Genomic DNA, 26,989 nt, shown 5'->3' on the forward strand with positions numbered 1-26,989 from the left:
TCGGAGCCGCGGCTCCCGCCCAGTGAGGGCGCGGGAGGTCCCGCCGCCGTCCCCCACCTGCCGGGAAATCCGAGCTGTGCCTTCAGCCACTGCGGCTGCCGGAGCTCGCTCCTGTCCACCCGCCAGCCCGGCTCGGCTCCGCACGCCCCCCGCCTGGCTCCTGCCCGCCCGCCCGCCGGAGTCACCTCTCCCGCGCCCCCGCCCCTCTCGAGCTCGCTCCCGCCCCCTCCCCCCCGCGCCTCCTCTGCCCGCCCTCCTCCCCCTCCCCCTTCCCTCCTGCCCTCCCTTCATTCCACAAGTGTCGCTTCGCTCTCTCCCGCGCACTTGGCGAGCTGGAGAGGTGAGCAGGGATCCTGCGAGCGGGCGCGGGGCGGCGAGTCCCGAGCCGCCGGCCGAGGGGAGGCGCGCACCGCCCGACTCGCCCTTGCTCTCCGGCCCCCGCCTCCCCCGGGAGCCAGCCGGACCTGCACCCCGCGCTGGCCCCCGTTCCTCCTCCCCCCGCCCGGCCCGGCGCGCTCCTCCCCGGCCGGCCCCTCGGCGCGCGGCGCGCTGGAGGCGAACGCGGGCTGAGCTGAGCGCAGTGGCCGCCGACCACCGAGCGCCCCGCGCCGCTCCCTGCATGTGCGGCCCGCGGCGGCTCGCAGCCCCCGGCAGCAGCCTCGGCAGCTTCGGCCGCGCCTCGAGAGGCGGCTGCAGCGGCTCCAGCGGCGGCCGAGTGGCCGAGCCCGGGCTGGGAGACACGATGCGCCGCGTCCTCCGGCTGCTCCTCGGCTGCTTCCTCACCGAGCTGTGCGCCCGCGTGTGCCGGGCGCAGGAGCGAGCGGGGCACGGGCAGCTGGCGCAGCTGGGCGGCGTGGTGGTGCTGACAGGGGGCAACCGCTCCGGGGCCGCCTCCGGAGAGGTCGGCGAGGGCGTGGGGGTCTCGGACGTGCCCCCGACCCGGGCGCCCACGCCGGACTTCTGCCGGGGCTACTTCGATGTCATGGGCCAGTGGGACCCGCCGTTCAACTGCAGCTCGGGCGACTTCATCTTTTGCTGCGGGACTTGTGGCTTCCGGTTCTGCTGCACGTTTAAGAAGCGGCGACTGAATCAGAGCACCTGCACCAACTACGACACTCCGCTCTGGCTCAACACCGGCAAGCCCCCCGCGCGCAAGGACGACCCCCTGCACGACCCCACCAAGGACAAGACCAACCTGATCGTTTACATCATCTGCGGGGTGGTGGCCGTCATGGTGCTCGTGGGCATCTTCACCAAGCTGGGGCTGGAGAAAGCGCACCGGCCCCAAAGGGAGCACATGTCCAGGTGGGCTGCCGCCCCCCGTCCCCCCACTCCCCGGGCGCCGCTCTTCCCCCCGCTCCCCTCCCTTCTCCACCTTCCCGGAGGCAATGGCGCTCCCCCTCCAGCCCGGCCTCTCCGCGGGGGAATGTCACCCGGGCAGCCAACTTGGGCTGGGAGTGCAGAGAGGGGACGGGGAGCTCAGCACAGGTGTGGATGTGAGAGTGTGTATATGGATTAGGGGTGTCTTCCCCTGCCACCTCCTCTCTCTTGCCGCCCCCTCCCGCCGAGTATCGCAGCGGACTTGAGACATACAGCCTGGGAGCCCTTGCCTTTGGAGTCTTGGGTTTTGGGGAGGGGGGGTGGTCCAGCCTTTGGATTCCGCATACTACCCTCTAGGTAAACAGGGACCGGAGAGCCCGAAAGGGAAGAGGGGCGTGTGTGAGCCCGCGCGCGCGTGTGTGCGGGGTGGGGGGAGGGAGGGAGGCAAGGAGCGTGTGCCGCCTGCAACTCGTACGACTCGCGAAAATGTGGCGAGGGAGGTGGAGAGTGCGGGGAGGGCGAGAACAAAAGCTTTGCTCGGAGCGGCCGCCTCGCTTTCCGCCGAGCTGCCAGGTCCCTGGAATTGGGACCTCGCCCCCCGCACCCCCCATCACCCCCTCGTCCCTCTCTCCAGCCGCCTCCTCTCCCTGCCGGGGGCAGCGACCTCAGCCGTGGCGCTGCGCCCTCTGCGCGGGCTGGTGTGGCCTCTCAGGGCCGGAGCCCCCTCCCAGCGTGCCTTCACCTCCCCAGACACCCTGATTCGTCAACTTTCCCTTTTGCCTTATTCATTATGCAAGTCCCAGCACGAGCAAGTCGCAGCAGATGGGAGAAGGCATTTGGGGATTAATGGAGCTATTTGCCTTTTTTTTTCCCCCCCCGAGTGTCTAAATCGATTCGCACAACCCAGTAACTTTGGAGGCTGAAGACGCAGACAGGAGGCTGCAACCCCCGGCCGGGGAGAGGCCACGGGTTGGTGTGGGGTCCCGGCTGGGGTGAGGAGGGGTGGGGGAGGGTGGTGAAGAGAGCGGGGTCGCCTGCACACAGCCGGTTGACTGGGGAGCAAGGTTTATTCTCTTCCCGTTTACGCGCAACAGAGTCGCCCTGTGTTCTCTCCCACCCCCAAACACACACACACACACACCCCGCACCTCCGGCTGCCTGTGCGCGCGCGTGTGTCTGCACGCGCTCCGTGTGCCTGCCTAAAAAATCTCAACAAAGAGACCCACCAAAAATAGGCGAGGAACATCACCACCACCTCACTAGTAATTATTTTCTATTTATATGCAGATTATCAGATGATTCCCCCCCCCTTCCCCACTCCCAGGGAAGAATTTGGGGGAAGAAAGAGGTGAGAAGTTCCTCTCGGTTTGGGTTAGCGGGGAGGTGTGGATGGATGGTGGGATCAAGAGGCACAGAACCACACCTCCGTACCCCCCCAGGGGTTTCGAGAAAGCCTGACCTACCAAAAGAGTCAAGTGCGGGCCCCGCCCACCTCCTGCCGCCCCAAGGTGCCCGATCGCCAACCCCACGGGCCTGTGGTTTCACGTCCCCTCGCTGTCCTCGCCAAGGGACTGGTGTTGCCAGCGAAACTCGGAAGCAGGGTTGCGGCAGCGACTGTTGCTTCGGTAGGGAAATTCACCCAGGGATGGGTAGGGTGCCTGGCAGATTTCGACTTAATTCCTCTGCTGAAATCTTGGAGCCTTTGCCTTGCAAACTAGGGCTTTGGGAGCTCTTCTCCTGGTTCGGTTGGGATGGGGGTGGAGAGGCAGGAGGAGGCAGGTGGGAAGCTGGGGAGGAGCACCAACCTTGGGCAACTGTGGGAGAAACTTCCTGGTCCTGCCCCCTTGCAGCTCTGTTTACTCCAGCCCAGCAGGCTGCAGCCACATTCCTCTACAGGTACCAGGAAAGGCCTCCTTGGAGGTGGAATCTAGGGGGTATCCAGTCCTGGGGTTGCAGAGCCCCAACACAGGCTCTCCTTGCATACATTTTGAGAATTCCAGGCTGGAGTGAAGGTACATACTCCTGAAAAGAAAGAATGCTTGATTTTTACTGTTGACTCCCAAGGTATAATTTTCAACCTTGGCTGACGTTTAGGGTGACCGAGAATGCTTTTTTTAAAAAACTCTGTTGCCAGGGGCCCCACCCTAGATGATTCAAACCAGGATCTCTAGGGTGGGGTCTGTGCATCTATACTTCTGTATATCTCTCCAGGCTTTATGGTGTTCAGTCGGTCACTGTCCAGGAAAAGGGAGTAACAATTGCTGAGCACAGTTCTGGGTGCTAGGCACTGTACTAGTGATGTGTGTGTGTGTCTGTGTGTGTGTCTGTGTGTGTAAACATAATTTACTTTGCCCAGTGATGAGACAGGTGCTAATTCTCTATTACACAGAAGCAAATCATAGCTGAGGTTGGTAGCTTGCTCAAGGTCACACAGAAAATTGCGCATTCCTTACTCCCCTGGTGTCAGCTGTGTCTGGGGCAGATGTTTTCAGGTTGAGTGAGCATCAGAATTTGAGGAGCTTCCTAAAATGCACAGTCTTGCACTTGATCCAGAGAGATTCTAAATCCATCTATCTGGGCCTCAGAAGTCTGCATTTTTTACCACCTCCCTGAACGGCTTGTGTAAAGTGGTCCACACTTGACTTGGGAACATTTTCCCGGATGGAGGGGGGATGGATTCATTCAGTGTGACTCTTACTGACATTCTGTTGCTGGTTCTCCCCATTTGTGTAGCCTTTGGGTGTGTTTCTGTGGTGCTAGGGGCTGCCCCAAGTACTCACCAAGTGCATCCTGCTTTACTGATGCAGTTAATCATTTCATATCCCAGCCATGGCTCATTCGCTTTTGCCCGCATGGACCATAGGATGTTTGGCTGGGTCCAGCATGCCAAACTCTGCATCAGAGAGACTGTACGGTGACTTTCAGGTGAAATTAACCTGCTGGCTGCAGCCTCTTCATTCATTTTTTCTCGAGCTGTGGGGTCACTGGGGTGGGAAGTTTGTTCTTACCTCACCTGAGGGTACCTTCTCCTCAAAGATTCACAGGATGTGCTGCTCCCACGTCACACCGTTGACTGTTCCTAGTGACCAGTGTGCTTGTGTTTGACGAGGTCAGTTTCCAGGCCCAGAGGCCTGGGCACATCGCCTGCTTCCTTCTGCGCTGATTAGGACTGAAAACGGGGAGAGACAGCAATTTCAGAGTATGTGCAGGGCTGGCCTGTGATGTGGAGAAAACTGTATAGATGCTTCTACAGCAGATATAACCACAGCCACATTCAACCACTATTTATTGGAAGAAGTGACCACAAATGGTGGGTACCAAATGGTACCAAACCATGCGGACCTATTTTATTTGGTGTGCAACATATTTCTATGTCTGTATTCTTATTTTTGGGCTTTCCAGGTGGATCTGTGGGTAAAGAATTCACCTGCAACGCAGCAGATGCAGGAGACGTGGCTATGATCCCTGGGTCTGGAAGATTCCCTGGAGGAGGGCATGGCAGCACACTCCATTATTCTTGCTTGGAGAATCCCATGGACAGAGGAGCCTGGGGGACTACGGTTCATAGGGTCCCAAAGAGTCAGACATGACTGAAGCGATTGAGCCTGCACGCATGAATTCCTAAGTTGTTCCCAATTTGTTATTGTGAAACATTTTAAACATACAGAAAACTTGAAAGAAGAATAAACATAAACTCCAGTAGATCTTTCATCTAGGGTAGGGTTTCCTCCCCTTGGCACTCTTAACATCTGGGGCTTGATTGTTCTCTGTTGTGGGAGGCAGTCTTGTGCATTGCTGGCTGTTTGGCAGCATCTTGGGACTCTGCCTCTTTAGGTGCAGGTGGCTCCCATACACAATTAAAATGTCCTCAGACGTCGCCAAAAGTGATCCAGGAGCAGAGTCACTCCCAGTCGAAACTGCTCATTTAGATCGAATCATTATTAGTATTTTGTCACGTTTGCTTTATGGCTATCTCTCTCTCCCTCTTCCTTCTTTCCTTCCTTCCTTTTTTTCCTTCCTCCCTCCTTCCCTTCCTTCCTCTCTTTTTTCCTTTTTTTTCTGGCTGGAGCAGTTGAAAATAAGTTGCAGATATGACACTTCATCCCTAAATACTTTAGTGTGGATCTCCTAAGAACAAGGACATTTCTCCCACATAACACAGTTCCAGTATCCTGCCCCCAAAAAGGGAACAAAAATTCCATACCATCATCAAATAGCCAATTGTATTACTGTTTTCCCAGTCATACACCAGAAATGTCTTTTAGAGACTGGGTTTTCAAACCAGGATTTTGGTCAAGGCTCACTGCTTTTGGCTGTGAAATCTCTTTAGTCTCTATGGTGTATGGTGTTTTAAATCCAACTTAGAACCAATGACCAACATTTAAAAAACTGGGAGGTTTCGCAGAGAAATCCCGCTTTTATGATTTCTCTCGAGAAGCCAATAGATTTTGGTAGCCCTGGACCTGTCTTTTCAAGCGGCATCTGTTCCCTTTAGGACCCCCTTAGGTTAATTTCACTTGCTCCCACCCCCCGCCCCGGTCCCCAGTTCAGTCAGTCATGTTCCCTGCAGTCCCCAGAGAGGTCATTGGGCTGATCTGAAGAGAAATGGGTTCAAGTCAAATGGCTCCAGATTCAGTCCCAGCTCAGCCACTTAATAGTGTGAAATTTTGGGAAATTTGTGGCTCATCTCTGATTCTCAGATTCCTATCTTTACAAATGGGATGATGAGGGTTCCTATGTCATAGGTCTGTCTGAAGACTCACTGAGACTGAGCTTAGAAATCTCATAGAGCAGGACCTGCCACAGAGTAACTGCTCAGTGACTATTACCCTTTATCATCATCCTTATTATTGGAATTTTCTCCCCCTTATCTATGGAAGGAGGTGAAGTTGTAGTCTGGAACTCTGTGCCTAGTGCTTGCTCTGCGATGTCTATTTAGCTGTGTGACATTGGCCAAGTCTCATCACCTCTCTGGACTTGCATCGAATTTTAGCAGGACGGGTGGCAAGTTCAGTAAGTTCTCATTAGTTATCTATTTAATACATAGTACTGTATATACGTCTATCCCAATCCATCCCACACCCCCTCATTGGCCTGGCTAATATTCAAAGACACTTGCTGGGTTTGCTATTTTACATAAGGTTGTGTGTAAATTCTCATTTAATTTCATGTCCCATGGAGGTCAGCTTTATGACAATCTGCTTTTCACAGAGGCACAGATTGCTTTTCAAGAGGATGCAAAATCCCTTAGGGAGTAGAGGAGCTGGACTTCAGGCCCAGACAGTCTGAAGCTATGGCACGGGTCCTTGACCATCAGGCTGCACTGCCTTGAAGCACTGACATCCAGGACTTCAGTCTTTGCTGATCACAGAGAGGTGCTTGATGCCCTGCAAATAGGAGTGCACATGTCAGGGCTGGTTCAAGGAGCCCGAGTCAGATCAAGACTATGGATGTTTCCTGCATCTGCCCCTGGCAGGGCCAGCCCTCTTGGCAAAGGCATTAGTGAGGGCAGGAATGCCTCTTTGAAGCTCTTTCCATTTGAAGCCAGTAGGGAATGCATGTCATTATTTTACCCACCTTCAAACAGTCAGAAATCCAAGTGGCAAATTACATAGCGCCATGTCCCATGTGGTTTTCAAACATGCTTCACTAACGCTTGAGTCTCTTGCAAAGAAATGGCATCAAGTGATAAACGTCCCTCCTGCTCTTGCCTTTTCTCTCTTATTGCAGCTCCCCCCCATCTCCCTTTTCTTATACATTTATGGTTATCCTGTGGCTTCCACCAGCTGCCCAGGCTGGAGAAGCCCATGAATGCATATGCTGTTAGCCACAAAAAGTCTCCAAGTTATTTTTTAATTTTAGTTTTTAATTGCAGGATAATTGCTTTACAATGTTGTGTTGGTTTCTTCCATTCATCAGCATGGATCAGCTATAGGTATACCTACGTCCCCTCCCTCTTGAACCTCCCTCCCACCCCTCACTGCATCCCAGCTGTGTAGGTTGTCATGGAGCACCCGTCTGAGCTTCCTGCATCATATAGAAAATTCCCACTGGCTATCTAAATTATTTTTCCTTGCAGAATATGTTTTGCTTCTCTTTGGGCACTGAGACCCTGCATTTTAAAAACCAACTTTACTGGAGTCTAATTTGTACCATACAGTATACACATATTATGTGTAGTTTGATGAATTTGGACACATGGCTACACCCGTATAACTACTACTCCAGAGAGTAAGCTCATGTCCATTGCCCTCAGATCCTTGAAAAACAAGTGATGCGTCTGATACAAGAGGAAAATTTCAGGAATCCCATTCAAGTGTTTAAAAGTCAGAAAACAGTTCAGACCTTGGAACCCCTGGAGGCTTCGAAGCAAGATGTTGGAACTCTAAGCTCTATTTGGCGATGTTTGGGTCTTTTATTTATTCACTGTAATTGGAAAGAAAAGGGATGCAGGCTTTTCTTTTTGTTCCTCAGATATGTCATGCTCATTGCTGCCTTGGAGTTGTGTTGGTTTGCCTCAGATTCTCTGGCTGGCCCTTTCTCAGCATTCAGGTCTCAGCTCAGTGTCACCTTGCCTGAGAAGCTGTCCTTGATCCCCTAGGCTTATATACCAATGCTCTCCCACCCCCTCCAGCCCATCACTCAATGTGATTTGCTTCATTTCACATTACAGTCTAAAATGAACTTACTAATGTACTGGTTTACTAGTTTATCATCTGCCTCCTTCCATTATTGTTCACAGTAAGGAATGCAGTCTTTCCCCATCTGTCACTTAAGTCCTGGTATAGTACCTGGCACATAGGAGTTCTGATGCCTGACATCCTGGTTTACGTGACATAAGGTACCTCCTCATTCCATCATTTATTTGCTCATGGATGTAGTCATTCCGTAGGTGTTTATGGAGTACCTACAGTAGATCTGGCGCTGGACTGAGAGCTGTGAGACTGCGAGGAGTAGTGCAGGCACAGAGCTCACAGTCCATGGCAGGAGATGGGTGATGTACAAGTGAATAGACACTAAGTTGAACCTTATGAAACTGCCAGTATTCCATCATCTTCAACCTCAGAAATGGCAGTCTTTCAGCTGTTTGGGACTGGGTTAAGGGATATCGAGGAAAAGTGTAGTTTCTTCAGTAAAGTGCCTTTATTAAGTCAGGGTTCTCCAGAGGAACAGAATCTTTAGGAGATCTGTCTAACTAGCTACTTATCTAGAGATTATACAGACTTGCCACACATGATAATGGAGGCTGGTAGGGACAAAATCTGCAGAGTCAAGGTCCACTTTTTTTTTTTCTTCTTCTTCTTTTTTTACTTTTTGTCTGTGCCTCAAAGCATGTGGGATCTTCGTTCCCTGCTGCTGCTGCTGCTAAGTCGCTTCAGTTGTGTCTGACTCTGCACGACCCCATAGACGGCAGCCCACCAGGTTCCCCCATCCCTGGGATTCTCCAGGCAAGAACACTGGAGTGGGTTGCCATTTCCTTCTCCAATGCATGAAACTGAAAAGTGAAAGTGAAGTCGCTCAGTCGTGTCCGATTCTTCGAGACCCCATGGACTGCAGCCTACCAGGTTCCTCCATCCATGGGATTTTGCAGGCAAGAGTACTGGAGTGGGGTGCCATTGCTTTCCCTGACCAGGGATCAAACCCATGCTCCCTGCAATGGAAGCATGGAGTCTTAGTCACTAGATCACTAGGGAAGTCCTAAAGTCCCAGTTTGAATCTGAAAGCCTATAAGTCACTGTAGAACCATGAGGACCTGATGTCCCAGTCTGAAGACCATCAGACAGGAAAATTCTCTTTCTTGGGGGAAGATGAGGCTTTGTTCTATTCCAGTCTTCAACCGACTGGATGAGTCTCACCCATGCTGTGGAGGACAATCTGCTTTCCTCAGTCTATCAATCTAAATGTTAATTTCATCCAAAAACACCCACTCAGAGGCATCCAGAATAATCTTTGGTCACCCTGTGGCACCCAGTCAAATTGACACAAAATTTACCATCACAATACCTTTAGGATCTTGCTCTTCCGAGTGTGGACCAGTGGTCTCTCCATCACCTGGCCCCAAATCTCAGGGCCTGCTGCAGACGTCTTGAATCAGAATCTGCATCCTAACAAAACCCCCTAGGTAACCAATGTGCACATTCAAGTTTGAGGAGCACTCAGAGTGTGTGCTACACAGAAATACCAGTTCCTTGGGCATTAGTTTGATTTGTAGTACATAGTTGGTTCTTTCCACTAATTCACTAAATTAAAAAAAAAAAAAAACAACCACATCCCTATTTGTAACATGGTTTTTAGTATACACTGCAATATATGGGCTTCCCTGGTGGCTCAGATGGTAAAGAATCTGACTCCAATGCAGGAGACCCAGGTTCGATCTCTGGGTTGGAAAGATCCCCTGGAGAGGGAAATGGCAACCCACTTCAGTATTCTTGCCTGGAGAACTTCATGGACAGAGGAGCCTGGCAGGCCACAGTTCATAGGGTCCCAAAGAGTTGACATGACTGAGTTATTAACATACACAATATATGCACATACTGCTGCTGCTGTTAAGTCACTTCAGTCGTGTCCGACCCTGTGCGACCCCATAGACGGCAGCCCACCAGGCTCCCCTGTCCCTGGGATTCTCCAGGCAAGAACACTAGAGTGGGTTGCCATTTCCTTCTCCAATGCATGAAAGTGAAAAGTGAAAGTGAAGTCGCTCAGTCGTGTCCGACTCTTCGCGACCCCATGGACTGCAGCCCACCAGGCTCCTCGGTCCATGGGATTTTCCAGGCGAGAGTACTGGAGTGGGGTGCCACTGCCTTCTCTGTATGTGCATACTAGCAAACAGTTATTAGGTACACTATAGCATTTATTATTTTTAAAATTTTTATTGATAGATAGTTGACTTACAATGTTGTATTAATTTCTGCAGTAAAGTGATTCAGTTATATATATTCTTTTTCATATTGTTTTTCATTATGGCTTACCACTCAGAGAAGGCAATGGCACCCCACTCTAGTACTCTTTTGCCTGGAAAATCCCATGGATGGAGGAGCCTGGAAGGCTTCAGTCCATGGGATTGCTAAGAGTCGGACACGACTGAACGACTTCACTTTGATTTTCACTTTATGCATTGGAGAAGGAAATGGCAACCCACTCCAGTGTTCTTGCCTGGAGAATCGCAGGGACAGGGGGCCTGGTGGGCTGCTGTCTATGGGGTCGCACAGAGTCGGACACAACTGCGGCGACTTAGCAGCAGCAGCAGCATGGGTTGTCACAGGATATTGAATATAGTTTCCTGTGCTATAGTTGTTGTTCAGTTGCTAAATCATGTCTGGTTCTTTGTGACCCCACGAACTGCAGCATGCCAGGCTTCCCTGTCCTTCGCTATCTCCTGGAGTTTGCTCAAACTCATGTCCATTGAGTCAATGATGCTATCCAACAATCTCATCCTCTGTTGCCCCTTCTCATCTTGCCTTCAGGCTTTCCCAGCATTAAGGTCTTTTCCAATAAGTCAGTACTCACATCAGGTGACCAAAGTATTGGAGCTTCAGCTTCAGCATCAGTCCTTCCAATGAATATTTAGGGTTGATTTCCTTTAGGATTGACTGGTTTGATCTTGCAGTCCAAGGGATTCTCAAGAGTCTTCTCTAGCACCACAATTCAAAAGCAGCAGTTCTTTGGCACTCGCCTCCTTTATGGTCCATCTCACATCCATACATGATTACTGGACAGTCCATAGCTTTGACTATATTGATCTTTGTCAGCAAAGTGATGTCTCTGCTTTTTAATACCCTGTCTAGGTTTGTTAATAACTTTTCTTCCAAGGAGCAAACATATTTGAATTTCGTGACTGCAGTCCCTGTCGCAGTGATTTTGGAGCCCAAGAAAATAAAGTATATCAGTGTTTCCCCACCTATTTGCCATGAAATGATAGGACTGGATGCCATGACCTTCATTTTTTGAATGTGCTATATAATAGGACCTTGTTGTTTAGACAGACACTAAAGCATACATAAGAGCAGGTATATTAAGCAGAACTGAAGGTGAAACAAATATTTACAATTTGTTGCCAATGGTGATGACTTTGTGTAGTAACACACTAATGTGTGTTGTGGATGAAGCTCATCATTCATACATAGATCCATATTTTGAATATTCTTCATGAGAGTCTGAATTATTTTTGGCTGATTTCATTTTGATCTGAATAGGCCATCATTTTTTTCTAACCTCGTGAGAAGCTGTTGAAGAGGAGAGGGTCCAGTCTATCATTTTCCTGTTCTTGTTTCATCAGCATTGTCTCCAGGCTGTGGTTTTGTTATGAGGGAACATTCTTAAGCCCCACGTCCACCTAGTGATGGTTAGCTTAGTACAACTAGATTCTTTGCTTGGACATCCCTTTGGGGGTGGATATAACTCCAGTACAGCTGATGCACCCTAAAGATGATGCCACTGACAAGGTTGGCACCTTGGTCCAAGGTTCTTGATCCTCACCATCTGACATGAGTGTTCCAAGTGAGGGCTCCAGCTTCAGTTCACACATTTACTTCTTATTTTTAATGACTAAAGACCATACACAGAAGTTGTCATATTTCCTTCCCCCGCTGCCAAACTATATTAGGCATTCCCCGAGTGAGTGGACCACACCTTGAAGACACCTTGTCCAGGATACAGAGGCTCTTCTTAGAGCCTCATGCCTCCTCTGGGAAGGGCTGCCTTGGGGAAAAGTATCCTTGACTTTCTGGTGAATTTCATGAATTTTGGCACTCAGCAGGAGCCAGGGAATCTGCCGATAGCAGTGCTGACCTAATTCACGGATAGCCACCCTGATCATTTACTTTGCTATCCTGTTGAGAGTTCAAATATTTTGAAATTTTGGAGAGAAATTTTTAGAGAATGTGGTGAGAACTCTGGCCTCTTTTTTTTTTTTAACTTGATAGTGTCTCAATCTGCCTTTATTTATTTTTATTTGCTTATTTTATTGTTTTGGCTGCAGTGGATCTTCATTGTGGTGTGCGGGCCCTTCATTGTAGACTGTGGGCTTCACTAGCTATGATGCGGGCTTAGTTGCCCCTCAGCATGGAAGATTTTAGTTTCCCGACCAGGGATCAAGCCCTGTATTGGAAGGCAGATTCACTGGATGGCCAGGGAAATCCCAAACTATGGCTTCTTGTTCAGGAAAAATGCACAAATAAAATTGCTGTTCAATTCTAGAGGAGTTCAGAGATCCTCTGAAGTTCAATAAAGAACCTATGTATTTATTTATTTTTATTTTAATATATTTCTTAAATTATTTTTTAAACTGGAGGATAATTGCTTTACAATGTGTTGGTTTCTACCATTCATCAACACGAATCAGCATACGGCAACTTCTCATTAGCAATTGTTTTACATATGGTAACGTATATATCTCAATATTGCCCTCTCAGTTCATCCCACCCTCTCCTGCCCTCACTGTGTCCATAAGTCTGTTCTCTATGTCTAGGTCTCTGTTCCTGTCCTGCAACTAGGAAAGAACATGTTTAGAAGTGAAAAAAAGGCAAGTTAGTTTTGAGAGACGTCTGTCTTGTGTTTCAAACATTTCTTTCCTGCAGCCCCTTTCAAGTTTCAGGTTCTGCTTACTATGCAGGGTCGGGAGGAGCTTAAACAATGATTTCAAAGACATTCAGGTTTGTATCTTAGTCCCTCCACTGATTAGCTGGGTTAACTTGGACGTGCATACGTGCATGTTAAGTTGCTTCAGTCGTGTTCAACTCTTTGCTATCTGATGGACTGTAGCCTGACAGGGCAGTCTTTTAAAAAATATTTATTTATTTATTTGGTTGTGCCCGGTCTTAGTTGCAGCATGTGGGATCTAGTTTCCTGACCAGAGATTGAACCCAGGCCCCCTGAATTGGGAGCTTGGAATGTTAGCCACTGGACTACCAGGGAAGTCCCGCTGGGCAATATTTTTGTTCTGGAGAATGGGTATAGTAATCCACACCTTGTAATGCTCTCCCACTTGTTGGCTGCAGTTCAGCTTTATTAGCCTTCTTGTCCCTCAGATCTGAACTCTTCCATGCCTCAGGGTCTCTGCACTTGCTGACTCCTCTGACTGGAATGTTCTTTCATCTTCTTTATGGCAGTAACACCTCACTGTTCAGGGCTCAGCTCAGATGCCTCCTCAGGAAGGCTTTTTCCTGATCAGCCAATCTGTCAGTTTATTTCAGATTTTTTTTTTTTAAGTATACAATGCAGTGGTTTGTACTATATTGAGAAAGTTGAGCAACCATCACCACTGTCTAGTTCTAGAACATTTTCATCACCCTAAAAAGAAACCCCTCCCTCATTAACAGTGACTTCCCATTTCCGCTCCCACACCCCTGGCCCCTGGCAACCACTAATCTGCTGTCTGTATGGATTTTCCCATTCTGAACATTTCAAGTAAGTGGAATCATTTCACCTCTCTGAGTCTTTGTTGACTCATCTGCAAAGAAGGAGTAATAACCCTCATGATGTGTTTATGTGCTGCCTAATTGAATTAAGGCATGTCACGTGACTAGCATAGTGCCTGGCTTATGGGAAGTACTCAATAAATGTTACTGATTGTTACTAATACTGGGCCGTAGCTGTACCTGAAGTGTTGATCTAGGGTTAGCAAGAGTACTGTGCTGTGCTCAGTTGTGTCCAACTCCTTGCAACCCCAAGGACTGTAGCCCACCAGGCTCCTCTTGTCCATGGGATTTCCCAGGCAAGGATACTGGAGCAGGTTGCCATTTTTCTTCTCCAGGGGATCTTCTTGACCCAGGGATCAAACCCGTGTCTGTTACATCTTCTGCACTGGCAAACATATTCTTTACCACTAGCACCACCTGGGAATAAACTTTTTTTTTTTTTTAATTATTAGGATAAGTTATAAAAGGTGACTAAACTTGTTGGGTGCAGACATATTACATATATTCATCATTTAATCCTCTCAATAACTCTATAAAGTGGGTAACACTGCTATTACATCAGTAACAAGAGATGTGTATGAATTCTTCTGCAGGAGATCCTTATGTAATCTCTAATTGCAGTGATCTTTTTTACTTATGTCTTTTTCCCCTCCACCCTAAGTAAATGGCAGCTCCATGGAGAAAGGGGTCTTGTCTTTTGTTCATAAGCCTAAAGCCCTGGTAGCTCAGATGGTAAAGAATCCTCCGCCTGCAATGTGGGAGACCTGGGTTTGATCCCTGGGTTGGGAAGATCCCCTGGAGTAGGAAATGACAACCCACTCCAGTATTCTTGCCTGGAGAATTCCATGGATAGAGGAGCCTGGTGGGCTACAGTTCATAGGGTCACAAGGAGTCGGACATGACTGAGCTACTTTCAATTTTTTAAGCATAAGTAGGTGCTAGTCATTGTTTTGAATGAATCAGTTTAAACTTTCTCTCCTTTCAGGGCCCTTGCAGACGTCATGAGGCCACAGGGCCACTGCAACACTGACCACATGGAGAGAGATCTCAACATTGTGGTCCACGTCCAGCATTATGAGAACATGGATACCAGAACCCCCATAAATAATCTTCGTAAGTATATCTCTCCATCCAGTTCCAGTCCCGAGGGGTGACCCAAGCAGTGGTCACACCTCCAGATTTCATGGTGTGTGTTTGGGTTCATGAGGAGCTTCTCTTTGTTGACTAAGTTTTATTTTATCTCTTCTAGATCTAACTGTGGGTGGCATCCTCAGCCATTAAAGAGTCATCCACGTGGTGGATTTCTCATGGTTGGTTCTTCTGTTAACAGGCCACTTTGGAGGTTCATCTTGGTCATATGTTAACTAATAGCCCTTTTGGCTGGTCATCATGGTTAGGTACTTAGCTAACTGAAGGATTACTTGGTTGGTTCATCCTAGATAGTAAAATCTGTTAGCCAATAACTTATTTTGTTGGTTCATCTTGATTGGGTAATCTGTTAACCAATGGTTCATTTGCTTATCTGTCTGCCTCGTGAGGTAGACCAGTTGTCACTTTTAGGTTTCATATGGCTTTTAGCTAACAGATACTGGTTCAGAAGAATTAGATTTACTTTTCATGAAACCAGAGTTTTATAAACATAATCCACAAACTCTGTGTGTGTGTGTGTATACCTGTGCATGTATGTGGGGGCTTTTGAATTGTGGTTATGTTAGTTTGGGTGTGTACCTATGATTCAACAGAAGCAAATTATTCTGTTGTTCTCCCAGGGGAAAAAAGTTGCATTTGCTATTGTGTTTCAGTAGGTATTCTTTAGCTGACAGAGCATACCTGGAAATCTTAGCATGGTCCCAAAGATTTTCTTTCCTTTCAAAGGTCAGTATATACAATATATATTATGGAGCTGATGTACTGACTATAGAGAGTAGGGAAAAATAAGATTGTTTTGTTTTTGACAGTAGTGTACTATCATGGTTATTCCTAGCAATTATGTTTTCAAGTAAGCCCCACATTAAAGTAATGTGTAGGGCTTGGTTTAAAATAATAAAAGCCAGAAAATTTAAAGGATGTATTTAGTTGTAGCTGGAGGTTTTTTAAAAACAAACAGTTCTGGCATTTTTGCACGTTTTTCTAGTCTGGGTCACCTTTGTTAAAGTTCCACCAGAAACAGCATTGGTGTTTTATTTGCTGAATCATAGTTTTGCACTGTTTGGTTGCAAATTTTCATGCTCAATGGGTAGAGGAGTAAGTCTGTGGAATTTGACATTGGTGATGCAAATTATCTGATTCTGCATGGTGATAATTGCTCATGGCCTTGGAAATGTTGCAGTATGTTTGCAAAGTTGATGTGTATGTGGTTTGAAATGGGTTACTAAGTAGAAAGTCTTAAGTTCCATTCTATTAAATAACTTGACATTATTTATTTATGAACTGGATCAGAAAAATGATATGAGAAATAGCCACATGTTAGAGCAAAATACACAGTCACTGGAAGTTTTATGACCAAATCTCACAGCCCTGAAAGGCATGGTGAATCACGCCAACTCCGGTATAGCAATTGTTGCATCCAATTCTGGCTTTGATGGAAATGAACACATCCTCTTTCAGAATGCAGTGGAAAATAAGTTGAACCTCGGTGTATATGTGTCCTAAATATCATAAGCGAGTGAATATGACCATGAAGTAGAGAAAGCTGAAATGGTGTTGAGTCCCTGGCTATAAAAATGTGGCTGTTGAAAGTTTCTCATTTGAAGTTTCAATTTCTAGGATGATTTTGAATCAGCTCTTGAGTGGAATAACAAACTCATTGAAGTCACTCAAATTACACCACTCTGTCAGGCAAAAGGGCAGGCAACCGTAATGAATCTTGCTTTAGTAAGGGATCTTTGTTTAAAGTTGTACTGAAAATAAATTGTGATTCAGAGATGGGTCTCTAGGTATTGAGTATTTCAGAAGTCTCCTGTGACTGACTAACTTGGTTTATTTATGAGTCTTGTTTTTAGTCTATATTTGTGTTTCAGTAATCAGTGATCTTTTACACCAAGGGAAAAAATGTGTCTTGTAATATTTTACTGGGTGGAATTGCACTAGAGCTTTCCTGACAAACTGCAGGGGAGCATTCTAGGTACAATGTCACAAACATTGCATTCTCCTAGGAATTACCACCGATATTAATTTTATGTAGTTCTGCTAGTTGGTTCCATCCTTATTTCCTAGTATTTTTTGGGAATATCTGGAAAATAACAGCATATAGCTTTTCTACAGGTTTACATTAATGAGTTTAATTTAAATAACAAATTAATTCAGTAGTTGGTAGTGATAATATTTACTTGTAATGAAGTGTTTGTCTTTTATTGATTTACAGGAGCTCTTTACATATTATGGACATGTGGGAAAAATCACGTGTTCAAAAGAAACAATGATTTTTGGAGTTCATTGAGAAGATAAGAGCTAGGTGGCTGACATTATCAGTTATTAAAGGTTCAAGAAGCCACGCAGTCTCCAGAGCCCACTGACTAACAGAGAACTAGGAGAGAAGGAATCTTGTCTGAAAATCAGAAAGTAAGACCAGCTCTTGGTGCCAGAATTAGAATGCCACTACTGAATACAATGGCATAGGAAATGGCAACCTACTCTAGTGTTCTTGCCCGGAAAATTCCATGCACAGAGGAGCCTGGTGGGCTACAGTCCATGGGGTCACAAAGAGTCCGAGCACACAATGAATAGAAAGCCCTTTTCTGGACATTATGGGAGCTACAAAGATTTACCATTACAAAAAGTGGAAAGATGCATCTATTTGTGATCCAACAAGAAGGGGCACAATTGTGCCATTTTTAGGGTGTTCTTCACTAAATATTCAAGTTGTGAGATTTGATTGAGGTTCCAACTTAAATGTTATTTTTATCTCTGTTTGGTGACCCACTTGACATTGCTTTAAGAGAATAATCATCTTCTTCTCTTGATACTAACACTAGATCACTCTCTGCACTTTTCCTTATGTTCAAACACTAAGAGAACCAGCAGTCAGTCTAGAAACCTGGATATTTGGAAGGAGGGGAGTCAGGAAGGACTAGAGTGAAGGCAAATAGGGAGGAAAAGGCTTCAATATTGGGAAATTTCTTTTGCCAACCTTTATCAGTTTCCTATGGTTTATTTTTCCTGTGATATAGGCAGGACTTGCCTTTTTTTATCTTCCAGCAGATGCTGTTCAGGGTCTTTTCAGGCATTCAGTGTTATTGCCTAAAAATATTTAGTCTGATAATCAAAAGGGCTTGGACCTCTTTGATTAACAGGATGTAGATTCAGATGAGAGAGTGATTTTCTGCAGAAGCTCCTCGGCTTCTGCGTAATTACAGTTTGCTTTTGAAGGCGCATTTTGTTCTCAAGTGCTGTGAACGTGCGCTGTCTCCCCACCCCAGCCGCCCTTTTTGCCAGTGACACCCCCCCAAACCCCACCTTCTGGGAGTCCAGGTTAAATGTAGGCTTCTTTTAGTGTCAAGATTGTGAGATATGAGTGAGGGACCGTGGGGACCAAATACAACCGGGATCAACATTTCTTGTTTGTGCTAAAAGCATGCTTCTTTTAGTTTTAATTTGGGAATAATTTTATATTTATAGGAAAGTAGCAAAGGTAATAGTACACAGAGTTCTCACCCACTTGCCCCTGATGTTAACATCTTACATGACTATGGTACCCTGTAGTTATATGTCAAAACTAAGAAGTCAATATTTGTACATTGTTTTTAGCCAAATGGTAGGTATTATTTGACTCTCACTAGTTTCTTCTCTGATGTCCCTTTTCTGCTCCAGGATTCAATCCAGAACACTATGTTATAGTTATTGCAGTTGACTTGATAGTAGAATTTGGTTGTGCAATATTGTTTAACGATGTGGCAAAGGCTGGAAACAACATGAAATAAGTCAGTGGCAATTACACAGCCTTTATTGCCACTGTATAAAGTGTTGCCCAGTGTCTATGAAAGCCTCGCGTTAAGTTATGCACCTGCTCAGTGTTGGAATGGAGCCAGCTGATGTCCTGACTGTGCTCTCATATCTATTCATGGGACAAAGGACCCTCACATTCCGTACAAACATACAGCTCCACTTTTGAATGGAGTCAGTGTTGTAGTATTTATTTCACAGGCATAATCTGAGCAAGTGAGATCTCACCCCAAACTCTGGTGAAATGCTGACTTGCAATTTCAGGGCATAGCACTCATCAGAAAGACCGGATTCTTACTCCAGCTTCTACTCCCACCCTATCCGTCCCCAGGACCATTTCTAAGCGGGTTTATGAGGAATCAGATGAAAAGCAGATCCGTGACTTAGTTTCTGAAGATGTTGTACAGCTCATGTTTAGGGTTAAATGGATTTTCATTCATTTGTCCATATTTACAAAGGCACCCAGGATGTCCCATACTCAATTTTTTTTGAAATACTAGAAGGAATATTCCCACATACTTTCTAAAAATTGGGAGGAATTACCAACACGGGCCTACTATAACACAGGGAACTGTCCTCAATATTTTGTAATAATGTATAAAGGAAAAGAAGGGCTTTCCAAGTGGTGCTAGTGGTAAAGAACCTGCTGGCCAGTGCGGAAAACACGGGACAGGCGTTTGATCCCTGGGTTGGGATGATCCCCTGGAGGAGGAAATGGCAACCCACGCCAGTATTCTTGCCTAGGAAATCCCATGGACAGAGGAGCCAGGCAGTGGGCTATAGTCCATGGGGTTGCAAAGAGTCAGACATGATTGGGTGACTGACACCTTTACTTTCATTTGGGCCAGGCACAGGTGCTAAATGTTTTGAATATATTAATTCCTTTAATATGCAAAACAATGCTTAAACAGCCTAGCTCATTCCTGCCTCAGGGCCTTTGCACCTGCTGTGCTCTTTGTCTATAGCACAGGATCCCAGGCCTCTTGCATCTCATCTGTTACCCCTATTGCCACCTCACTAGAGAGGACATCCTTATTTACCTCTGGCCCCCAAGTCACCTACTGTTCCCCATTTCTCCACTATTCTCTCTATAACTTTTGTATTCTCTGAAGTTGTGCTCATGTTTTAAATTTATTCCTCTTTCACTATATTGTAAACTCCACAAAAACAAAAGGTTCGTATTGTCACAGCTGTACTCCCCACGGCAGGACTGGGCTGGCTCATGACAGAAGCTCCATAAATTTTTGTCTAATAAATGAAAAAGCCTGTGGAAGAGGTATTGTTATCCCTGCTTTATGAAGGAGAAAACCGAGATTCATGGAAACTAAAGAACTGGCGTGATAACTGAGATTTACTTTTAACATCGCCAGGAATATACAAAATTGTGGGGTATAGTAGATGAAACAAAATGCAAAAAATACTGTTATTACAGCCAGGTGACCAACTACATGGGGATTCATTATTCTAGTCTATATGTGTGTATATTTGAAAATATCCATAATAAAATTGAAAGTTACACAGCTTGTCCACCATAGCAGAGTTAATTCACAGAGGAGCTGGGATTCAAACGCTGGTCTGTCTGAGTCTGTAGCCTGAACTTTAAATATAAATTTATATATTTTAATTGGAGGTTAATTACTTTACAATATTGTATTGATTGATGTATGGCAAAACCAACACAATATCGTAGCCTGAACTTTAATGGAGGCATGTGGGTTATCTTCTGGTGAATATCCAGGCTTAGGAAGGATGAGAATCAGGACACCTGAGGGACTTAAGGAGGTAGAGTGGGTAAAGCATCACAGTGTCTTTTAGTTCACTTTATCCAGAGAGAGAAAATGTGGTTGGTTTCTGACCAACCATCAACCTGGCTCCCTTGAATCAGTCGTCAGACTCCTGAACAATCAGTTGGGTGGGATGGAGAATGTTTCAGTCTCAGGACTTAGGTGGGACTAGTCTCCAAGAAGGCTATGTTTGAGAAGCACAGTGGAGATTGCTGTTTTAAGCTTCCTAGGGGTAGGGGCAAGGATTACATTTGTTTTATTCTTTTCTGTACCTCCACTGCCTAGAAATTACAGAGTTCAACGGACATTTGTCGAATGAATGATTACATGCATCTATGAATGACTCCCTTGCTGGAGCTCCATAAGAAGTCCAGGGGAACCCATTAACAGGACCCTTGAGATTTTTGAGTTTTGAGGAAGCTTGGCTAATTTTGACTCAGATGAGGCTTTAACTCTCTTCTAAGAAGTGATAGCTACCAGCACTCGTGTTCCTGAAATGACTGGACAGGTAGTCTTTCCATCTGAAGATCTATGACTGCAAATAGTTTTGCACACAGGTCAGTAGATTATAGCATTGCTAAGAGTTAGGGGGTTGGGCCACACTGGATCCACTAGAAACACTTTAAAAGAAAACACTTATTTGGTTGCATTGGGTCTTAGTTGTGGCCCACGGGATGTTCATTGCATCATGTGGCATCTTGTGTTGCAGCACGTGGGCTCTCTAGCTGTGGCTCAGGCTTAGTTGCCCCATAGTATGTTGGATCTTAGTTCCCTGACCAGGGATCGAACCCTTGTCTGCTGCATTGCAAGGCCAGTTCTTAACCTCTGGACCATCAGGGAAGTCCCTGAAAACATTTTTAGGTTTAGTGCTGTGGCCTGAGTTCATTTGATATGGTTTTAGATTAGAGCCCTGGTTTTCTCCTGAAGTATTCAGCATTATAGATGGAATTCTAACATGTGATGATGCTCATTAAACAGTAGACTGTTTGTTCTTTGAGATAGTGCAGTGAGGGTGTGGGCGATACAGGCTTGAGGGGTGGACATCGTTGGATTGGGGGTATGTATGCTCTGTCATCTGTGAGCTGTGGAATCCTGGAAATATTAATTTAATTCTGTAAACTTCAGTTTTCCATTCACTGAAAAGAGTAAAATAACATCTACCTCACAAGTTTGTTTTGGAGATAAAAGAATTAACACATACGAAGGATTTAGTGTAATGCCCAGTAACATATGTATTGATTGTTACTGTTATTATTTGTGGAATGACTGAGCATTGATGCTAAGGTGGTCCATAGCCTAGGGGCCAGTGATGCTCATCAGCAGCATTTATTATGCAGTTGTCTTCACAGTGAACATCTTTTCATGCTGCCTGTTGATAACCTCATTTGTGTGTGTGTTCTACTACTGTTTCGGATGTAAATGAGAACTGAAGAAACTGTCAACTCTTTCCTGAAGAAATGACTGGGGTGCAGCAGGTGTCCCGTTCTTAGCCATTTGTTCCTGTCTTATGTTTTCCTTCGAGTCCCATTAAAACACATGAGCTTTTGTTCTGAGTGTTGATTTTAATATTTGCTTACACTAGCAGACCAGACCCATAGAAATCTGTCTGGCCCCAAACATGCCTTGTATTTCCACCTAGAAAAACGAGACTGTGTGTGTGTGTGTGTGTGTGTGTGTGTGCACAAGCAACAGAAACAGGTCCCTTAAAAGAAAAAAAAAATAGCACTTTCTGTAAATCACATCCTGGGCTCTTTTCAAAATCGCTACTAATGCTGGCCACATGGCATTGACTAATTGGATCTACATTGCCTTTCCAAAGTGCTTCCAACCAGCTGTAGGACTATTTGTAAAGAAAGCCCAAGTGCTTATCACAGTGTCTGGTTTCGTTTAAAAGATGCCAAGTTCTGCTCTTTCCATTCTAGGGAAAGCCTATCTAGCTCCTTTGGGAGAGTATTTCTATTTAGGTAGACTAAAAGATACAAGATGCTTGTTATGTGATTGACAGGGTGGATTAAAAAAGAGAGGAATACATGAAATAATAACGTTTGTTCTGCACCTACTACATGTATGCATTTTCCTTCTCACAACAATCCATGAAATAATTGAAATAGGTCCTGCACCCCCATACTATAGATGAGGAAACTAGGGCATTGAGAGTTTAAGTAATCTGCCCAAGGCCCCTGAGATATTTGATAAGGAGTTCAGATCCTAGGGCTTCCCTGGTGGTTCATATGGTCGAGAAACTGCTTGCAATGCAGAAGACCCGGGTTCCATCCCTGGGTTGGGAAGATCCCCTGGAAATGGGAATGGCTACTTACTTTAGTATTCTTGCCTGGAGAATCCCACGGACAGAGGAGGCTGGCAGGCTATAGTCCATGGAGTCACAAAGAGTCAGAAATGACTGAGCAATTAACACTTAACACTTCAGACCCTAGACATGGATTCAGGCATGAACTCTATTCATGACTTTTCTCGTGTCTTTCAAGGACATGCAGTGGATGATGTACCAGATTATGTCTTTTCTCCCACTCCTTTTTATTTATTGATCTTTATTAAGAATCACTGTATTAGAAGACACACATCTTTGAAAATGGGCCAACTGGATAGAGCCCTCATTTCTGGAAGATTCAGGTATTCACCAATCTTTGCTTTCTTGTCATTAATATTTCCATGTCTTCATCAACACTGAACTAAAATTTACTAAAATTCTGATATGTGTCACACAATGCTCTGTGAAAACTGGAGGTATGAGGATGAATGAGAGAAAAATAAGAAATATCCTCCTGGAGCCTGTGATGCAGTCAGGGAGACAGAAGGGGAAATAGGTACTTGCAAAGCAGCGTGATGGGAGTAAGTACAGAATGTTGTGGGAGCATCGTGCCGGCCTCCTCAAAACACCTGGGGCTGATGGGGAGGGAAGGGGAATGACAGATTTTCCTGAGAAATAGGTATTTTGTTCTGTGAGAGAAATAGTCCCCAACAACTTTCCAAGAATCAGAGTGAAAGAAAGCAGAAGATTTTTATGTACTGACTTTGCTTGCTTTTGATTGAGAAGAGGATTACCAGTCCTAGGATATAGATCTCTCTTGCACGTCTGATTGGTTTTATACAAATTATATAAGGGGAGAACAGGATTTGGTCCTTTAGGGTCACACTGCTTTTGGTAGGAAAGTTAAAATGCCATATCTGATGTGGGAAGCCCAAAACTTCAGGATCAGCTTTCAAGTTTGAGTACAGATTCTTTGCAGAACAGTCTCTGATTTCAGGTCAGCTTGCTGTTCTTGGAGATTAGCATTGACTATTTTCTTCTTCTTTTTTTTCTTTTCTGAGCATTGTGGGATCTTTTTTTGCCTGACCAGGAATCGAACCTGTGGTCCCTGCAATGGGAGCACAGAATCTTAATCACTGAAATGCCATGGAAGTCCCTGAATATTTTCTTCTTTTAAAAATAACAGCCAATATGAAATAAAGCAACATAGTTTAATACCATAATGCATATATTAAAAGAATTTGTAATAAGGCTTTAGGAAAAAAATCCCAATTAAGAATTCTCAGTAAAGTTAATTACAAGTTGAAAAGGAAATCCCGTCACATTAGTCTGAGAATGCAGTTAATGAAACTAAATGTAATCATAATCTGAATATTTCATTGAATGGAGACTTAGACTCATTAATTTAGGTATTAGGCCTGGAGTTGTGTGCTCACACGAAGATGGCCGTGCTCAAAGCAGAGCCTGGATTTTTACACTTTGAAATCCAGCCCTTAGTCCAGGGAGATGGGCCTTCTTTGAGATTTGTCCATGGTGCTGAATCACACCCCGGATGTATTTATTCAAGCCACCCAGCAAGAAGTCTATCTTACAGAATTTCAGAGCTAGAAAGAACTTTGGGAGTCGTTTTGCCTTTGGTTTACCACATTTTTGGTTTCAAAGGTGACAAAAAATTAAAAAAAAAAACAAAACAAGAATGGAGGGACCAATATAGTGTGCTTTCAATTTTGCTAAGGAAGATAATGATGTAAAAAGTAACTATGAAAGCAATCAGCATCATTTCACAAATGATATGGGCATTGTAACACCAAACATTTAGGTTAGATATAGCACTCAAAATAAAATACAACTCCTAAACTGAATGAATTTGATTTTATGAAAAATCTCATTCCAGCATCCTTATATTATCTCTGTGTTTTTTTTTTTTTTTTTTGGCCTCCAGTCATTTGAAAGTGAGAACACAGACTTACGTTTTGGGGAATTACTGATTATTCCTTAAATGGTTTGCTCATTGGATGAGTATGTATTGAGTACCTACTATATGGTAGGCACTGGGGCTTAGTGCTAGGGATATGGAGATTGGCATTTTGTGTGTGTGTGCGTGCGTGCATATATATGTATGTAGGTATATATATATACACACATGTATATAGGGATATATATATATATATGTATGCATGTATATATGACTTCATGGAGCTTAAAGTCAGTCGATTCTTTGCATTTTACAAATAAAGAGACTGAAGTACATGGAAATGTATGGGTTCTGTTTTACTTTCTAAAGTGACACAACCATGAAACTTGTGAAGTTAACACTGTTTAGAAAACATTAGTGTGTTTCCCTAGTGGTTCAGTGGTGGAGAACACACCTGCCAGTGCAGGAGACACAGGTTCTATCCCTGACCTGGGAAGATCCAACATAGAGTGGAGCAACAAAGCCCAGGCACCACATCTATTGAGCCTATGCTCTAGAGCCCAGGAGCTGCAACTGCAGAGCCCACGGGCTCCACCTGCTGAAGCCCACACACTCTAGAGACTGTGCTCCGCAACAGGAGGGGCCATAGCAGGGACAGGCCTGTGCACCGCAATGAAGAGCAGCCCCTGCAACTAGAGAAAACCTGCACAGCAATGAAGACCCAGTGCAGCCAAGAAAAATAAATAAATAAAAACAAATAGAATTATTTAAAAAATTGTGCAAGCAAATTAGCTGAGATATTGATATGGTTGTTAATTCAGAGTGATGAAAAGTGGATGAATTGCTATTTAAAATTGAATATTTAGGACGCAATTACTGATCACAGATATACGTTTACTTGGCAGTTCTTGGAAATGGACTTAAGGATGTGAAGCACAGGGATAGATGTCATAGTTATTGGTGCAGTTCCTCCTTAGTTTGATGCCTTAACTGTTATCCAAAGAAAGCTGTTTAAAATATTCAGATACTCAGATATTTTAACAAAATATTGAACTGCCTAAAGCCCATGAATTGAAAGTTGTGCAAGGGGCAGCATGTAATTTTTTATTTTCTTTATTAAGTACTAACAAGGAATGGAGAAAGCACCTCATTCTTCAGAGGCATTGTTTAAAAATATTTAGTGCATACATTCAAAGTCAAGGAAGGTCCTCAGTCAAACAATCCTTTGATAATAACTGACAGGGGTATTGTATAAGCATGTTTTACTTTTAAGAGAGAAATTGCATGTTTAATATGTTAAAAATTGTATTAGTGAAGACAAGAATGTGCACTTTAAAAACATTATTTCATTGAAGTGTAGTTGATTTACAATGTTGTGTGTGTGTGTTTTTTAAAATATTTACTTATTTATAGTTGTGCTGGGTTTTAGTTGTGGCCAGCACACATGATCTTTAGTTGCAGCATGTGGGATCTAGTTCCCTGGCCAGGGATTGAAGCCAGGCCCCCTGCATTGGGAGCTTGGAGTCTTAACTTTTCCTACAATGTGGTGTTGATTTCTACTGTTTAGTAAAGTGGTTCAGTTACACATAAGATGTACACCTAAAGACATAGGAGAATATTGTCTCTGTTTAAAGAAAACACAAATAAGGCAGTTTCCCCCAAATCCATAGACTAGAACAATGATTGAAGTTAAACCCTGATCCTGCTTCTTTTTTTCACTGAAGTTAATTAACCCACAACACCATGTTAGTTCCAGATACACAGTGTAGTGACTCAATACTTCTGTATATTACAAAATGTTCACGACCGTATAAGCATATTTTTAAAAATTGTTTGTTATGAAGATTTTTGTTCTTCTGCTAATAAGCATAGAGGTGGGTAGGTTCAGATCCTGGTATGGTTCTTTAAACATGTAATCATTGTTATTTAATTTACATGAGTATTACACCTATGAGCTTCCGTCATAGCTCAGTTGATAAAGAATCTGCTTGCAGTGCAGGAGAAGTGGGTTCACTTCCTGGCTTGGGAAGATCTCCTGGAGAAGGAAATAGCAACCCACTCCAGTATTCTTGCCTGGAAAGTCCCATGGACAGAGGAGCCTGGCAGGCTACGGTCCATGGGGTTGCAAGAGTTGAACACAACTTAGCAAATAAACTACCACCATTCTACATATAATTATGAACCTCTTCACATAATGTGGTACTGAAAATCTTGCTTCTGTCATTAATCATCGCCTCTTTGTAGATACAAAATAATCTCCAGTCGTAATGATTATTAATTCTATGTAAATGAGACCATTTCATTTTATTTCAATGTGAATAAGGTCTATCATGTTGTTGAACTG

The 26,989-nt window shown here is 44.8% G+C and overlaps 1 protein-coding gene across 2 annotated transcripts in view; it reads left to right on the top strand.

Annotated features, from left to right (window-relative positions):
• Positions 1-742: 742 nt before the first annotated feature.
• SHISA9 (shisa family member 9) overlaps positions 743-26,989 on the top strand; it is a 351,916-nt gene continuing 325,669 nt past the window's right edge. For both annotated transcript variants that reach the window (XM_040230679.1, XM_040230688.1), the window contains exons 1-2: positions 743-1,305; positions 14,722-14,849. In XM_040230679.1, the coding sequence (XP_040086613.1) occupies positions 743-1,305; positions 14,722-14,849 (691 nt within the window). The remainder of the gene's footprint in view (positions 1,306-14,721; positions 14,850-26,989) is intronic.

This window comes from Oryx dammah, unplaced genomic scaffold (assembly GCF_014754425.2).
Source record: "Oryx dammah isolate SB20612 unplaced genomic scaffold, SCBI_Odam_1.1 HiC_scaffold_2, whole genome shotgun sequence".
NCBI classification, from domain to species: domain Eukaryota; kingdom Metazoa; phylum Chordata; class Mammalia; order Artiodactyla; family Bovidae; genus Oryx; species Oryx dammah.